Source organism: Lipotes vexillifer, unplaced genomic scaffold, assembly GCF_000442215.2.
Source record: "Lipotes vexillifer unplaced genomic scaffold, Lipotes_vexillifer_v1.1 scaffold334, whole genome shotgun sequence".
Classification (NCBI taxonomy): Eukaryota; Metazoa; Chordata; class Mammalia; order Artiodactyla; family Lipotidae; genus Lipotes; species Lipotes vexillifer.
The window spans coordinates 431880-449568 of record NW_006799673.1 but is presented as its reverse complement, the minus strand read 5'-3'; the positions used below and the strand labels follow the sequence as shown (position 1 = coordinate 449568).

The 17689-nt window shown below is 39.5% G+C and overlaps 1 protein-coding gene across 2 annotated transcripts in view; it reads left to right on the top strand.

Moving 5' to 3' along the window:
- HYKK (hydroxylysine kinase) overlaps positions 1 to 15065 on the top strand; it is a 26115-nt gene extending 11050 nt beyond the window's left edge. For both annotated transcript variants that reach the window (XM_007471848.1, XM_007471847.1), the window contains exons 4-5: positions 6974 to 7157; positions 14605 to 15065. In XM_007471848.1, the coding sequence (XP_007471910.1) occupies positions 6974 to 7157; positions 14605 to 15065 (645 nt within the window). The remainder of the gene's footprint in view (positions 1 to 6973; positions 7158 to 14604) is intronic.
- The last annotated feature ends 2624 nt before the right edge of the window (positions 15066 to 17689 follow it).

Sequence of the window (17689 nt, the reverse complement as noted above, 5' to 3'; positions counted from 1 at the left end):
AAAAAAAAAAAAAAAAAAAAAAAAAAAAAGAGAGACAGAGCCAACCAAATTTGGTGACTGATTTAATGTTAAGGGTGTGAGAGAGGATAGGACTGAGCAGGACATGGACTATAACCTGGGTCTGCTGGGACACAACTCCATTCTAAATTAGGCAGGGTTCTCCTCTGATAGCAATCAAATGGTTGCCTCCACAACCTGGAACAAAGGACCAGAGGGAGGGGAAGGGGGGAAATATCAGAGATGGGGTCTAGAAAGTGTCGAGATCTGTGGAAGCTAAGGCTTCCTGCTGTACAGGAAAGCAAGATCAGCCTCTATGCATTTCACATGTGCTCCATTAGTATCCGGTGGGATCAGCCTGCCTGCTCCCACTCCCTGATTTTGTCCACAGTTTTTTTTTCTATCTGGTTGGTGCTTTAGAGAAAAGAGTAAGGTAGAGCCTTAAGGAGAGTTAAGTGAGAGATGAGACAGGGCTGAGAACACTTTAACAATAAGCTTTAGGAGATATTTTTAATTCTCTCTACCTTCAGAGACTTGATATTTATGGTCTTCTGGGAACAAGGGAAAAATTCTTTGGTACTTTATAGTAGAAGTGTATTTCTTGTAGGCAGCGTATACATGAGTCTTGCTTTTTTATCCAATCTGATCATCTGTGACCTCCAGTTGGGACATTTAGACCATTTACATTTAATATGATTTTTTATATGGTTAGGTTTAAGCCTATCATCTTGATGTTTGTTTTCTATTTGTCACATCTATTCTTTATTCTCGAATTTGCTTTTTTTTCTGCCTTCTTTTGGTTCGTGTATTTTTTTATTTCATTTAATCTGCTTTGTTGGCTTATAGCTGTAACTCTGTTTATTTTAGTGGTTACTTTAGGGTTTATAGCATACATCTTTAACATCACAGCCTATCTTCAAGTTATATCACTTCATGTATGGTATATGCACCTGACATAGTATACTTCTGTTTCTTCCTTCCTGTCCTTATTCTATTGTTGTCATACCTTTTACTTATACATTGTTATTATTTTTGTTTAAACTTTCAATTATCTTCTAAAGAGATTTAATTAGGAAAAAATGATATATTTGCCTATATCGTTACCTTTTCCAGTGCTCTTCATACTTTTTGTAGATCCATATTATTTCCTTCTACCTAAAGGACTTCCTTTAACATTTCTTGCAGTGTGGGGCTGCTGGTAATGAATTTTTTCAGCTTTCTTATGTCTTTGTTTCACCTTCTTTTTTTTTTTGTGGTACTTTGGCCTTTCACTGTTGTGGCCTCTCCCGTTGCAGAGCACAGGCTCCAGACGCGCAGGCTCAGCAGCCATGGCTCACGGGCCTAGCCGCTCCACGGCATGTGGGATCTTCCTGGACCGGGGCACAAACCCGTGTCCCCTGCATCGGCAGGCGGACTCTCAACCACTGCGCCACCAGGGAAGCCCTCACCTTCATTTTTGAAAGATATTTTCATTGGACATAAACTTCTAGGTTGACTGTCTTTTCCAACATGCTTTAAACACATTGCACTACTTTCTTCTCTTGCATTGTTTCTGACAAGAAATCTGCTGTCAGATGGTTCCTCTAAACGTAATATGTCCTCTGTGTGTGTGTGTGTGTGTGTGTGTGTGTGTGTGTGTGTCCTTAAGATTTTCTCTATCTCTACTTTTGAGCACTTTGATCATGATGTGTCTTGGTATAGTTTTGGTCATGTTTCTTTGCTTGGTGTTCATTGAGCTTCCTTGAGTGGATGCAGTTGAAGCAGTTTGGTGCTTTTGTGTCTTGTTTTCAATGCTTGCTGGGTGGGACCAGGGCTGGGTTTAGTCTAGGGACAATTATTTCCCGCCACTAATGCAAGACCCTCTGAGTTCTCTACCCAATGTCCCATGAACTATGAGTATGATTGGTGGGAACAGGTGCTATTCCTGACCCTGTGTATCCAAGTACTATTCCCTCTAATCCTTTCAGGTGGTTCTTTCACCAGCATTGAGTAGCTTCCTCATACTCATACACTGATCTGCCAGATTCTCAAAAGGAACATTCTCCAGATCTCTAGAGTGCTCTCTCTCTCTCTGTAGCAACGTGTTTTCTGGTCATCTATCCTGAAAACTCTAGCAGCTTTGGTCTTCCTAGATGCTCTCCCTCCTCAACTCAGAGAGTTCCCTGGGCTCTGCCTGGGTCTCCCCTCCCTGCACTTCCACCTCTATCAAGGCCAAAATCCGAAACAAACTCACCTCATTTGTTCTCCATCTCTCAGGGATCCCTGTCCTTCATTGCCTGATGTCTAGTAACTTTAAAACTATTGTTTTATATATTTTGTCCAGTGTTGTAACTATTTCAACCAGGAGGGTAAACCCTGTTACTCCCTCTTGGCCAAAAACTGAAATATATATTACACTCTAAATATTTAGTATTTATTTACCTTTTTATCCCCAAATAGAAATAACTCTTTTTTGATTAAAAGTCCTTTCAGTGACTCATTAAAGAAAGTCAGATTAACATACAAAAAAATTTAAAGTTAATAGTAATCCCATCACCCCAAAATGAGTCACTAAACTATACATTCTGTGAGTCCGAGACCACACTAACCCATAGTTAGTGCTCAGTAAATGTTTGCCAATTGAAAGACTTTTCTCTATGTTGACAATAATTGCCATTTCACCTTGCACTCTGTTTGTTTATTCAATAGATATTTACTGAGGGTTTGGTTAGTAAATGTTTAAGCATTTCTGTCGTAATAGTTTTCAATTAATTTGGGGCAAATCCATTTGTGGACATCCATTAAAAACATCAATTTCTGAACATTAATATAATTTGGATTGAAGTAGCCTCTCCTAATTAAGTGTACATTTAGGAAATTTTCTTCATATATTACTTTTATTTAGAAAGACCTTTGAATGGATTGGAAGGCTCAGGAAAGTCTCTCTACCATCCTCAGAATCAAATCTACAAAATGAGCTGTTGAGATGAGTGTCTGTTACAGAGGACTTCTTTATTACTGATCTTTCCTTCTACACTACCCGTGGCCTTTATTAATATGCCCGTTGCCATTGAGGTTTCAACTTTTGCTGCTAAATTCTGAAATGGAAAATACAGTTCTCAGGGGGAGATAGCACCACATTATTGCTGACAGTGAGTTCTGCTGTGTAGTTAACCACCTGCCGCTCTGCTGTGCAACTTAAGTTGTCTCGCAGGGGACAGGGGAGTCCTAGAGGAAACCAAGGGAAGCATTCCCCACTAGGTATTATAATGCATTTTATCATGCTTTATTCCCATTGTTCATCCCCTCACCTAACCTCCCCCCTGCCTTTGCAGGTGGTAAGTTTTTAATTTCTGTATAAGCACTAGGAACCATGGAGTCTGCACAAGATACCACACAGGTGCAGAATTTTAATCCCAGGGGTGTGGCAGAGGCTGTGACTGCTCTGCTGGGGATGTGGCTGGGCCATTGAAGCTTCCAGTGGCTGGGCAGGCCTGGGGGGCCCAGAGTACAAGGAGCCCAGAGTACAACACAGTTCTGGTTGTTGCCATTATTGAGTGTTCACAAGTGAAGGGACCAACTGATCTGTACTGGAATTTGGTTGCTGCTTGGTTCACAAATGGGCTGGAGGTCAATCTTAGGAGATTCATTTAAGTATAAGAAAGAAGAAAATATAGGGTGGGCTTATGAGTATGAGTGTGGTCAGAGCTTCGTAGCAGAGGAAACAAGGTGCTTGAGAAATGGGAATTGGTGTGAGAGGTAGAGTGAGGAAGCTGAAAAGAGGTAGGTTTAGATAGGCTAATAAAGGGTAGTGATTAAAGTATCAGAAACTCAGGTTGGTGTGCTAAGGAGCCAAAGGATGGAAAGGCCAGAGAAGTCAGGCACATAAGCTGCAAGGTTCACATTCAACAAACATTTATTGAGAACCTATTATGTATGAAATCTTTATTTCATGTCTTAGTTTATCAACAGATGACTATGAGGTTGGTATTTTTTTTTTTTTTTTTTTTTTTTGCGGCACGCGGGCCTCTTACTGTTGTGGCCTCTCCCGTTGAGGAGCACAGGCTCCGGACACGCAGGCTCAGCGGCCACAGCTCACGGGCCCAGCCGCTCCACGGCATGTGGGATCTTCCCGGACCGGGGCACGAACCCGTGTCCCCTGCATTGGCAGGCGGACTCTCAGCCACTGCGCCACCAGGGAAGCCCTGAGGTTGGTATTTTTTTAATTTTATTTTATTGAAGTATAGTTGATTTGCAATGTTGTGTTAATTTCTGCTGTACAGCAAAGTGATTCAGTTATACTTGTGTATGTATATTCTTTTTCATATTCTTTTCCATTATGGTTTATTACAGGATATCGAATATAGTTCCCTGTGCTATACAGTGGGACCTTGCTGTTTATCCATCCTATATATAATAGTTTGCATCTGCTAATCCCAAACTCTCAGTCCTTCCTTCCCCCACCTCCCCTTCGCCTTGGCAACCACAAGTCTGCCCTCTCTATCTGTGAGTCTGTTAATGTTTTGTAGATATGTTCACTTGTGTTATATTTTAGATTCCACATGTAAGTAATATCGTATGCTATTTGTCTTTCTCTTTCTGACTTACTTCACTTAGTATGATAATCTCTAGGTCCATTCATGTTGCTGAAAATGGCACTATTTCATTCTTTTTATGGCTGAGTAATACTCCATTGTATACATGTATCACATCTTCTTTATCCATTCATCTGTTGATGGACATTTAGGTTGCTTCCTAGGTTGGCTTTAGGTTGCGTTTAGGTTGGCTATTGTAGATAGTGCTGCTATGAACACAGGGGTGCATGTATCTTTTTCAAATTATAGTTTTGTCTGGGCATATGACCTGGAGTGGGATTGCTGGATCATATGGCAACTCTTTAGTTTTTTGAGGAACCTCCATGCTGTTTTCCATAGTGGCTACACCAATTTACATTCCCTGTGAGGTTGGTATTGATACCTGATCTTACTGTTAAGGAAACTAAGATCTGAGATATTAAGTGATAAAGCCAGCTGAAACCCAGATCTGTCTGATTCCAAGTCCAGATCCCAAGTATTCTTCCCACTACTCCATACCAGAGTGGGATGCACGGGGTAACAGTGCTACCATTTTAGAAACTGACTCAGAGCCTTCCCTGAATGGACAGTTGCTCTATTGCAAACCCGACAAGAGTGTTATATTTTGCCTTCTTTAAGAATAAAAGTAATATATGCACATGGTAAAAGTATCAGTACTGAAGCAGTACTGAAAGGTGTAAAATGAACCTTTTTTCTCTCTACCATCATTTTCATTATAGTTCCTTTCCAGTCCTACTCCCCAGAAGTCACAACTCCTAATGGTGTTTTCAGTGCTTTACTGTGTAGAGTATTTTTGTGATCCACAGTGACATTTAACACAGTAGATGGTCAGGAGATTCAAAACCATGTCATGTGAGGGACAACTGAAGGAACTAGAAAGGTTTACTCTACATAAGAGACTGTGGGGCAGAAGTGCTGTCTTCAGATATCAAGAGGACAGTCATGTGGGGGAGAACTAATCCTGTTCCCGTGGCTTCAGAGGTCACAGTTGGAACCCATTGCATAGACACTATGGGAGAGGCAGATTTTAGCTCTGCAAAAGAGAGAACACAGAGCCATCTCAATAAGGGTAAAAAGTACCTCCTGCAGGAAGTATTCAAACAGAGGCTACATGACCACTTAGCAAGGACCTCATAACGGTAACAGGAGGATCAGGGGGAGGTTTTCAAACTCCAAGTCATGAGAGTGGGTGTTAAAATCAATTTAGAGGAACATTTTTAAAAAAATAGAATAAAGTGAAAAATCTCAGAATACAGCACATGTAAGGTTGTAAGTATTGTTACAGAAACTTTTTTCCCCTAGGTGTGTGTTACCTGTATACCAGGTTGCAATGTAAAACGTATTTCTTACTGCAAGTCATGGTCAAAAAAAATTTGAAAGCTACTCCACTGGGTGGACACCAAGACCCCTTCAGGCACTCACTGTGTGAAAGGGGTCTGGACTGGAGTCTGCAGACCCAGGTCCTCCCTCAGCCCCATAGTGGCAAGTCATCATCCTTCTCTGAACTTTTCTTCATTCGTGCAATGATGGTCAAAGTCATTTAGAACTTTAGATAGAGTGGTCAACATCTAAAGGCCTTTCCAATTCTAGAATTGTCTATGCTAAGAACATTCATTTATTCAATAGATATTGCTTGAGCAGTGCCTTCTATGTGCCAGGCACTGTTCTAGACGTGGGGATACAGAAGTGAACAAAACAGGCCCAAAACAAGCTCCTGACCCTCATGGAGCTTACATTCTAGCAAGGATAACAAAGTAAGTAAGGGAATCATGGTGACTGTTAGACAGCATTTTGTGCCAAGTGCTTACAAAGATAAAATAAGCATAGAGGAGGGATATGAAATATTGGAGAGAGGGTTGAAATTTTAGATGGAGTGGTCAAGGAACCCTCCCCCAGAAGGTGATTTTTGAGTAAAGACCTGGTGGAAACGAGGGCATTAGCCATACGGATTCCTGGGGTCCCCAGGAGGAGGAAACAGCAAACGTAAAAGGGTGGGAACGTGCCTGGCATGTTCCTTGAACAGCAGGGAGGCCAGTGTCAATGTGGTTAGAAGAGAGTGAAAAAAAGTTGTTGAAGGTGAAGTCAGAGAGGGAGCAGGGGGCCCAGCACAGAGTTCCTTAGAGCTGCCTCCATTCCTTTGGTAGGCTGCAGATGGTGACACCTATCTTTGCCCAGTTGTGAGAATCAGGGAAGATGGGAATGTGTTCTCAGAACTATGAGATCCTCTAGAAATATGATGTTATTACCACTTTGTGGATGAAGGTAAATGGAGCAAGTCAGTGAGCATGAGAGAATGCCAGCTTTTCCCCTAAGGCACACCCAGCCCACCCTTTGGAGGGTGCGGACCTCTCCATAGTGGTTGTGCTGTTAAAAGTCTAAGAGTTTCTTTGCTTTTGATTTAGAAATTCCATCACCCAAAGTTAAGTAGTCTTCATCGGGAGAACTTCATCTGGAATCTGAAAAATGTTCCTCTTTTGGAGAAATACCTGTATGCCTTGGGCCAGAATCGGAATCGAGAGATTGTCGAACAGGTTGTTCAGCTATTCAAGGATGAAGTAATGACCAAATTAAGTCATTTTCGAGAATGTGAGTATCCCCCCATTCAAATCAGAATTTTTCTTGATTTTTAAATTGTCAAATTTCAAACCATCAGCAAAGTATGGAGGTACAACTTAGCTTTATCAAATCTTAAAACTTTGTCAGATTTGCTCCTGTTGCTTTTAAAGAATAATACTTTCACTTCCCTTAAAATTGCTACATTTGAAGCCCCCTCTAATCCCTTAAAATTGCTACATTTGAAGCCCCCTCTAAACTTTACATGATTCTACCTCTCCCCTCCCTACTAAATTTGCATACATGTTTTAATATTACTATATATGTATATATTCATAAATTACCTACAGTAGTATTTTGCATGCTTTCAAACTTTAGATAAATGGCATCACACTGTATATTATCATTCTGCAACCTGCTTTTTTATTCAACATTGTTTTTCAGATTGATCCATTTAATATGTGTAGTTCTAGTTCATCTAGTTGGTTAGCTTTAACTGCTGAATAATATTCCATAGTGTGTGTGTGTGTGTGTGTGTGTGTGTGTCTGTGTGTGTGTGTGTGTTCCATAATTTATTTTAATGTAATTTTTTTGGGTCTATTCTCTTGTTAATGGAATTTTAGTTGGTTCCTTTTTTTTTTTCTGTATAAATGATGCTGCAATGAGCAATCTAGGGCATATCTCCTTATGCACATGCACAACAATTTCTTTAGGGTGTAACAAACCTTCTGACCCAGAATGATGTACTGGTCAAAGGGCAAGGCACTGAGGGGGCATTTCTAGTAAAGCCAAGGATAGGCTTTGAACATCCTTTTTGTCCTCTGCTTTCTGTAATAGTCAGCTCAGGCTGCCATTAAAAAAACACAAATGACTGGGTGGCTTAAACAACAGAAATGTGTTTCTCATAGCTCTGGAGACTAGATGTCTGAGATCAGGGTGCCAGCACGGTCAGGTTCTAGTAAGGACTCTCTTCTCTCTGTGTCCTCCTCACATGGTGGAGAGAGCCAGCAAGCTCTCCAGTATCTCTTCTCATGAAGACACTAATCCCATCATGAAGGCCCCACACTCAGGATCTCCCCTAAACCTAATTATTTCCCAAAGGCCTCATCTCCAAATACCATTGCACTGAGGGTTAGGGCTTCAACATAGATTTGCAGGGAACTCGAGGCGGGGGGGCGGGGTGAGCGGGCACAGTTCAGTCCAATAGCACTTACTTTGTGTAAACACAATGTGGTTAAAAAAAAAAAAAAAGGAGTTGATTTTTTTTCCCCTCAAACCTGTTTCCCCCTCCCAGCCATCTTCATTCCATTAAAATAGTATCCACCATTCGCTTAATCTGACCAAAAACCTACAAGTCATCAGCTTGACTTTGTTCTTTCTCCCACACTTCACATCCAGTCAAATTCTATCAGTTCTAACTTCAAAGAATACCCTACTTCTAACCCTGTTCCCCCCATTTACTACCACCACTTGGTCCAAAATACCATCATTTCTCAAATGGATTATTGCTGTAGCCTCCTAACTGGTCTCCCTGTCCCCTCTCCCTGCAGTGTATATTCACTTGTGTCTTCCCTTTTTTATTTTTTCTTAATATTACTTCCGGAAGATTATCCATGTTGTTGCATGTGGCTATAGCTTATTTTTAAATTTTATTACTGTAGAGCATGTGATTCATAAATATACCACACGTTAGCTATTCTACTTTTCAAAGATATTTGAGTTCTTTCTAGTTTGGGTCTGTTAAGAACAGTGCTCTGTGAATATTCTTGTGTCTCTTGCTATACATGTTCATGAGTTCCTTGAGTATATGACTTCATGAGCTCAGGGGTAGGCTTGCTGAGTCATAGTTCATGTCCATTTTCAACTTCAGAGATAATGCCAAACAAGGCGGCATTATTAATGCCAAGGTGGTTGTATGACTTTGTACCACTTCTAGCAGAGAATAAAATTTATATTCCTCTACAACCTTGGTACTATCAGACTTTAATTTTTGCCAGTCTGATGTGTGTGTAATGGTGCTTGTTGTGGTTTTAATATACATTTCCCAATTATTGGCCATTTGGATATATTCTTTTGTGAAGTGCCTATTCAAGTCTTTTGCCTGTTTTTCTATTGGGATTTTTTTCTCATTGATTTTAGAAGTTCAAAATATTTTCTGGTGGGCTTCCCTGGTGGCGCAGTGGTTGAGAGTCCGCCTGCCGATGCAGGGGACGCAGGTTCGTGCCCTGGTCCGGGAAGATCCCACATACCGCGGAGCGGCTGGGCCCATGAGCCATGGCTGCTGAGCCTGCACGTCCGGAGCCTGTGCTCCGCAATGGGAGAGGCCACAACAGTGAGAGGCCCGCATACCGCAAAAAAAAAAAATATTTTCTGGATACAAGCCCCTGGTTGGTTATATGTGTTACAAATATTTTGTTCCATTCTGTGGCTTGTCTTTTCACTCTCTTCATGATATGTTTTGATGAATAATCCTTAATTTATTGGTTTCAAATATATCAGTCTTTTACCTCATGGTCAGTGTTTTCTGAAAAAAATTTTCCCTACCTGTGGTCATGAGATATTACCCTATATTATCTTCCTAAAGTTTTAGTTTTTTGCCTTCCTTAATAGGCCTATAATCCATCTGGAATTTATTTTTATATATGGTGTGACTTTTTCTTATGGCTGATAAACTGTCTCACCATTTATTGAAAAGCCATGTTTTTCCTTTTGTTTTCCAGTACTACCTCTGTTGTAAATCAAATATGTCTTTGGACTGTATTTTACTCTATTGGTCTATTTGTCAGTCTCTGCACCCATACCACACTGTGTATCAGCTAGGCTAGGTCATGCTGCAGTAACAAATAACCCCCAAATTCTTGTGGACTATAATAATAAAGGTTTAGTTCCAACTCAAGCTGCAGGTCTATCATGGATTGACTAGGGCTCTGTGTTTTCTCACTTTGGGATTTAGACTGATGGAACTTTCATCAACTGGAATGTTGCTATGGGGAAAGAAAATGTAGTAAATTGTACGCTGGATCTTAAAGCTTCTGCCCTGAAGTGTTGTCATTTCTGTTCATATGTAAGTGACCAAAAAAAGCCGCACGGCCGCATACAACTTTTGGGGAAGCAGGGAATTGCAACCCAGCATGTTCCTAGAAGGAAGATAGCTGGAATATTTTTGAGCATACCTAAAGATTACCATAGTATCTTAATTTCTTTAACTTTTTAAGTCTTCATATCTGGTAGAACATGTCCTCCCACCTTCTTGTTCTTCTATAAGAGGGTCTTGAGTATTTTTGGTCCTTTACATTACCACATCAATTTTGGAATCAGCGTGTCATGTTTAAAGACAAATTTTGTTGAGATTTTGGCTAGATTTTGGCTAGAATTGAATCTATGTACACATTTGGAGAAAATGGGTATATATATTTATATTATAAGATCGAGTAAGATAATCCATGAACATTGGTCTACCTCTCCATTGATATAGATCAATAAAAGATATATATGATGAAATTTTTGATTGTCCTTTTACTGTTGACTTCTACTGTAATTGCATTATGGTCAGAGAACATATTTTGTATCAGTGCTGTCAAGTAGAATTTTCTTCAATGTTGGAAATGTTCTGTATTTGTGATGTCTAACACACTAGCTTTTGTGTGGCTACTGAGCACTTGAATGACTAGTGCAACTAAGGAACTGGATTTTTTATTTTATTTAATCTTAATGAATTTAAATGGTAACTTGTGGCAAGTGGCTACTATGTGGGACAGAGCAGCTCTATATGATTTTAGTACTCTGAAATTTGTTAAGATTTACTTTATAATGAAGCATTTGGTAATTTTTAAAAAATGGTCCCTGTGTGCTAAAAAGAATGTATTCAGTAGGTGCTGGGTACAGAGTTATATATATGTCCAGTAGGTCAAATTTGTTAATCATGTTGTTTAAGTTTTCTATACTATTGAGTTATCTTTTTGTCTGCTTGTTCTAATAATTATTAAGAAAAGTATATATAAAATATCCCAGTCTGATTGTGGATTGTCTATTTTTATTTCTGTCAAATTTTGCTTTATATATTTCAAGGCAACATGCATATAAAATTTGAATTGTTGTCTTACTAGGAAATTGTATCTTTTATCAATATAAAGTATCCTTCTTTATCTCTGCCATTGTTTTCTGCCTTAATGTCTACTCCATCTGACATTATATAGCTATCCCATCATATTTTTGTTCTCTTGATTTTTTCTCTTTTCCATTTTTTCTTTTCCTTTTTGCCCTTCTTTTGAGTGAATTGTTTTTGTGCTAATTATTTTTGTCTTTTTTTTTTCTCTCTGTCCAGCAGTTTGAAAATTATATACTCTCTATTCTTTGAATGATTACCTTAGGAATTCTAACATGTGACTTTAACTTATGAAAGTCTGATATTATTCAAGACAATACAAGGACCTTAAAATACTTTCATTCCATTTATCTCTCTCCTGACTCATATGCTACTGTTTTAGTAAACTTTAATTCTATATTTTCACCACATAAGACATTATTATTTTTGTTTTAGAGTCTGGTTTATTTAGATTTACTTATATATTCCCTTTTTATCTTCCAGCACCCCAAACCTTCTGTCTGGAGTTATTTTATTCCTGCCTGAAATACAACCTTCTGAATTTCCTTTAATGCAGTTCTCTAATGGTGAACTCTCTCTGATTTTGTCTGAAAATGTTTTTTATTTTGTCTTCGTTCCTGAAGGAGATTTTCACAGCCTACAGAATTTTAGATTTCATGGGTTTAGAATTTTAGAATACCACTCTCTTCTAGCTTCCATTGCTGCTGAGAGGCCAGCTGTCAGTCTGTTGCTTTTGTCTTTTTCTCCTTTGGGATGCTTTTCAGATGTTTTCTTAAAATAATTTTTTTTTCTTGATCTACTCAGGTTTCTCAAATCTGTGTGGACATGGTCTTTCACCATTTATGGAAAATTCTTGCCTCTGCACCTTTCTCTCTTTCTTCTCCTTTTGAGACTCCAATTAAGCTCATGTTAGACCTTCTCACTGAATCCTCTGTGTATATTACCTTCTCGCACGCACCCGCACACGTGTGTGTGTGTGTGTGTGTGTGTGTGTGTGTTAATCTTTTTCTCTGCCCGTGCTGCATTTTCGACAATTTTCTAGTTTACCAATTCTCTCTTTAGCTACGTCTAATCTCTTAAACCCAACCATTGTGTTTTTAATTTTTTCATTCCATTTTTCAGTTTTAGAAGTTCTTCTTGATTATTTTTCTAGAGTAACTGCCTTGTGGCCAGAGAACATACTCTACATCAGCACACAGGGAAATAAGTTTCCATAAGCAAGAACAAGAAACTGACTAGACACTGAACCAAAGACTTCAGTAACTAGAATGATCAGGGACAGAATATAGTCACACAGCAGCCTGGTTTGGCATTTGGTTTCAAGGCTATATTTTTGTCCTTCTGCCTCCTTGGACCTGCAGTAGTCTAAACAGTGGGTTGTAGCAGATTTTGTCATCCTTTTAAGAGCTGGGAAGCCCTCATCACTGCCTCCAGCTTCATGTGGTGAGTCTGTTTCCCAACCAGCAGGTAGCATTTTAAGTTCCTTCTCCCAAAGGGGGAAAGCACACTGCTGATCTGGAGCACAATAGACAAGCCTGTGGCTTTATTCCTGCTCACTGCACTGCTTGTGCTTGGCATTTCTATTCTGTTTTTAGTGTATAAATCTATCTTGGTTTTGAGGCTGGCTGTATATTTATTGTTTTCTCTTTTTACTTTTATCATTGCTATGTATATTGGAGTTATCAAAGCATGAATTCACTGTGCCATCTGGATCAGAACTCTTTCTTTTCTTTCGTTAATTCTCAAATTCAACAACTTTTGTCATTTTATTCCAAGCATTGAGTAGCTGTATCATTTCTTAATAGGCCATTGGACATGTGAAGAGAAGCAACAAAATAAGAGAGGTTCTTGCATATACAGATTGCATTAGTGAAGTAACATTTCATTGATTCTAAAACGCCATTTGACTGTACAAGATATCCAATTACTTTATGAACCTCTAGGAAGAAAAAATATTGCCAGTGAAACTGTGACATGGCATCAATTGTATGATGAACCCCAAAAGCAGAAGCATGTAGTTTACAGTAATATTCATTGCTTTTACAGGCCACCAACTGTGCCATATCACTTAACATGAATTACATAATACTAACTCATATAGAAGAAATCAGCATTATATTTAGAAGCTAATATTGTGGACTTTATATCATGTACTTATTATAAAGTACATGACTCACTGCTTCAGTAGGCATGGACATCCCCATCTCCTCCTAATCCTCACTCAGAGTTTTATTTATTTATTTATTAAATAAATTTATTTATTTTTGGCTGCGTTGGGTATTCATTGCTGCACACGGGCTTTCTCTAGTTGCAGCGAGCAGGGGCTACTCATCGTTGCAGTGGGTTGTCTTCTCATTGCGGTGGCTTCTCTTGTGGAGCATGAGCTCTAGGCGTGCAGGCTTCAGTAGTTGTGGCTCACGAGCTCTAGAGCACAGGCTCAGTAGTTGTGGCACACAGATTTAGTTGCTACGTGGCATGTGGGATCTTCCTGGACCAGGGCTCAAACCTGTGTCCCCTGCATTGGCAGGCAGATTCTTAACCACTGCACCACCAGGGAAGTCCCCTCACTCAGTGGTTTAAATCAGTGCTTCTCAAACTATCCATGGTAAAAGTTTGGGGTTTTCTCCCAACCCACTGCAGCCTGATACATGGCCCTACTATTCAAGATTAGTTCACGGCTCACACCACATATGACTTACCATGCACATCTGACAACACCCAAACTGGCCTATACTGTTAATGAGATAAGGCCCCTGTCATACTCTTTGATGAAAAATCACTATGAAATTATCTAAACAGTCTCAATTTCCGTTTTTATTTGATGCAGACTAATAACAGTTTGTGGGCCAGCACTAGCCACAGGCCCCCCACTTTGAGTGGTACTGTCTTAAAATAACACCACCTATCCCAGTAATCAAAAGACTGGGGACATTTGGAATTACCTTGTCATCAGAAATTTCTTTTAGAAATCCTAGGTTAAAATAAAGGCACATCTGGTTCATTCTAGGACTCTTTGCTTCTTATAATAATATGAATACGCACACACACGTAGGTGTGTGTGTGTGTGTGTGTGTGTGTACAGCTGTTTTCCCTTTACTTGGCTCATAGCCCAAATAAGGTGTTCACAATGACTACAGTCTCCATCTTCTGGCCTTGTATTGATGAGAAGCAAAAGCAAAAACAACCACCAAAATTAACTGCTTTTATCCTTTTCAGAGGAAATTATTTTATTTCAAGAAAAAGAGGGATTAGCTCTTTATCTCTGACTGCTTATCAAATTATCTGAATGTCCATACCTGAGGAAGAGAAATGGAAAGAGAATGAACTAGGGTATTGAACAAGTGTTTTTACTTGGCTTGATTTTTCTCCTTTCAGGTATCAATCATGGAGATCTTAACGACCATAACATTTTAATAGAGTCCAGCAAGTCAACCTTTGGAGATGCTGTATATCAAGTGTCTGGGATTTTAGATTTTGATGACATGAGCTATGGCTACTATGTGTTTGAAGTGGCAATCACCATCATGTACATGATGATTGAAAGTAAGACTCCTATACAAGTAGGAGGTCATGTCCTTGCAGGGTTTGAAAGTGTAGTCCCACTGACACCTGTGGAGAGGGATGCTTTGTTTCTACTTGTTTGCAGTCGTTTTTGTCAGTCACTTGTCTTAGCTGCATACTCTTGCCAGCTATACCCAGAGAACAAAGAGTATCTCATGATTACTGCAAAAACTGGGTGGAAGCACTTACAGCAAATGTTTGACATGGGCCAGAAAGCTGTAGAAGAAATCTGGTTTGAAACTGCCAAGTCCTATGAATCTGAGATCTCCATGTGACCAGATAAAAATGCACACTAACTTGGGTAATTAAAAACCAATAGGACGAAATCTAATTCCATAAAGGGTTTCCCTGCATAGTTAAAGATGAATTGATGAAACATTGCAATGCACATGAAACCACTAAGGTCTTCTAGCAATTTCATGACCATTTTTTAAACCTAAGAAAGTACTACATGAACAAGCATGTCTTTCTGTGGGTCTCACTTGCCTTGTGTATCAAACATGTAGAGTGATATTCTGAATCAGATAATCTCTCAAGGTCTGTTGCAGCCCTGAGATCAATGATTTTTTTAAACTTTGAAAGGAATATATATGTATAGACATATTCACATATTTTAAATAAGTGGATGTAACACACAGACCTAGTTAACATATCACCAATTCTATGAAGCCTTCTCCCATCTCTTTGTTGTCCAGAATCCCATTGTACCCTGTCTTCTGTATGGCACATCACTTGGTATCATGGATGATGGCTGTGTAGTCATCTAGCCTAAGAGCTATTTGAGGTCAGAAACCATGTAAAACTTTTTTTGTCTTTCATCCCTTTTTACACCTGGTATAGTGCCTTTCCCATGGTCTTTAAAAATATTTACAAAATTAATGTATAAGGCTGGAGAAAATAAGGCACACATACTGCCTTAGGAGGAAACACAGATGGTATTCATAAGAGAAAGCTTTAACTTGTTTGAGAGAGCAGTTGAAACTAACTCCAGAGATAGATGCCAGAACTCACTGGAACTGCAAGGAAGCAAATAACACACCCAGGCAAGGCCGCTAACTCCTGAAGTACCGAAATAACTTTCATATCGATACTAAGAAAGACCCTAAGTGGATATTTTAAAATTCTCTACAATTTATGTTTCTTCTCATATGAATAGGTAATATTGAAGAACATAGCTCACATGTACTTGACTCTAATTATACCACTATATTTCCTTCACTGATTTCTCTTCATGTCCCCCTTAGTATGATATAGTAAATAGCTGTTTACTTCTTGTCATTTTAACCCTCCATTCTCTAGAGATGACTCAAGTCTAGAACCCTGGCCAAACACCTTCTCAGTAGTTATCTCTTTCGATATACATGAGAACACATTGATTCTATATCTCTCCATCTAATGACCTACCTATAGAGCTACCTATACTCCCCAAACTAGGTCTCTCTCTGAATTTTCTTGTTTCACTCTTGTATCATTCTCACATTCACCTTTAACTTCTCTGCACCTTAATTTCCTCATCTGTAAAGGTGAAGCTGTACCTATCTTATAGTGCCTGTAGTACCTCACAGAGTTAGTTGTGAGGACTTCTTAGAAATTAATTGCAAAGCTCTTAGCACAGGGCTTGGCACATAGAAAAGACTTAAATACTAAATGAATGAACCAGGTTAGCCAAACTCAAAATATTGGAGAAGTTTTCTTTTTGCCTCTCTCATATTCCATCAGTGATCTGATTCTTAGGAATCAGAATTTTAGATCAGTAAATGATGATCAAATCCCTGTCCTTCCTGCCTTACTGTTTAACAATAAATAATAAAAACAAATATTTATTGAGTACTAAGTATTTAAAAGAAAACTCTCTCTACTCTCACAACACTTCTGATGCTAAACATGTGGAGTTTTCCTTCGCATTAAGCAATCCTGACACCAACTGTTTGGAGCTAGAGCAGACCCCTAGGTTAAGGGCTCAGTCCCACAAAACTGCCTCCACTTCAGATGCCAGCCTCAAGTCCTAGGTTGTACTTCTGACCAACTGGCTGTAAGTTGGGGGTTCCCATGACTCCCTCCTCAGGTTCTATAATTTGCTAGTACAGCCCAAAGAACTCGGGGAAATGCTTACTTCTGTTTATTAGTTTATTTTAAGGGTATAATAATAAATGAACAGACAGAGGAAGAAATACATAAGGTGAGATCCAGAAGGATCCTGAGCACAGAAGCTTCTGTCTCTGTGGAGCTGGGGGTGCACCATGCTCCCAGCATGTAGATCTGCTCACCAAGCCAGAAGCTCTTGAACCTCTTTGGTTAGGGCTTTTATGCTGGCTTCGGTTGATCAGATCATTGACCACTGGTTGATCAAATCATCTCCGCTCCCCAGAAGGTGGGGGGTGAGGCTGAAAGTTCCAGCCCTCTAGTCACTTGGTTGGTTCCTCTAATAATCAGCCCCCATCCTCCAAGACTCACTTCATTAGCATAAATTCAGGTGTAGCTGAAAGGGGCTTCTTATGAATAAAAAAGAAGCTCCTCTCTCCCCTACCACTCAGGAAATGACAAGAGTTTTAGAAGCTTTGTGCCAGAACCGGGGACAGAGACCAAACATATATTTCATATTATATCACAGGACTTTACATGCATTATCTCATTTAATCTCCACAAAAAAAACCGTGAGAGAAGTATTGTTATGATTTTTTAATAGATCTTTATTGGAGTATAATTGCTTCACAATACTGTGTTAGTTTCTGTTGTACACCAAAGTAAATCAGCCATATGCATACATGTGTCCCCATATCCCCTCCCTCTTGAGCCTCCCTCCCACCCTCCCTACCCCACCCCTCTAGGTCATCGCAAAGCGCCAAGCTGATCTCCCTGTGCTATGCTGCTGTTTCTCACTAGCTAACTAGTTTACATT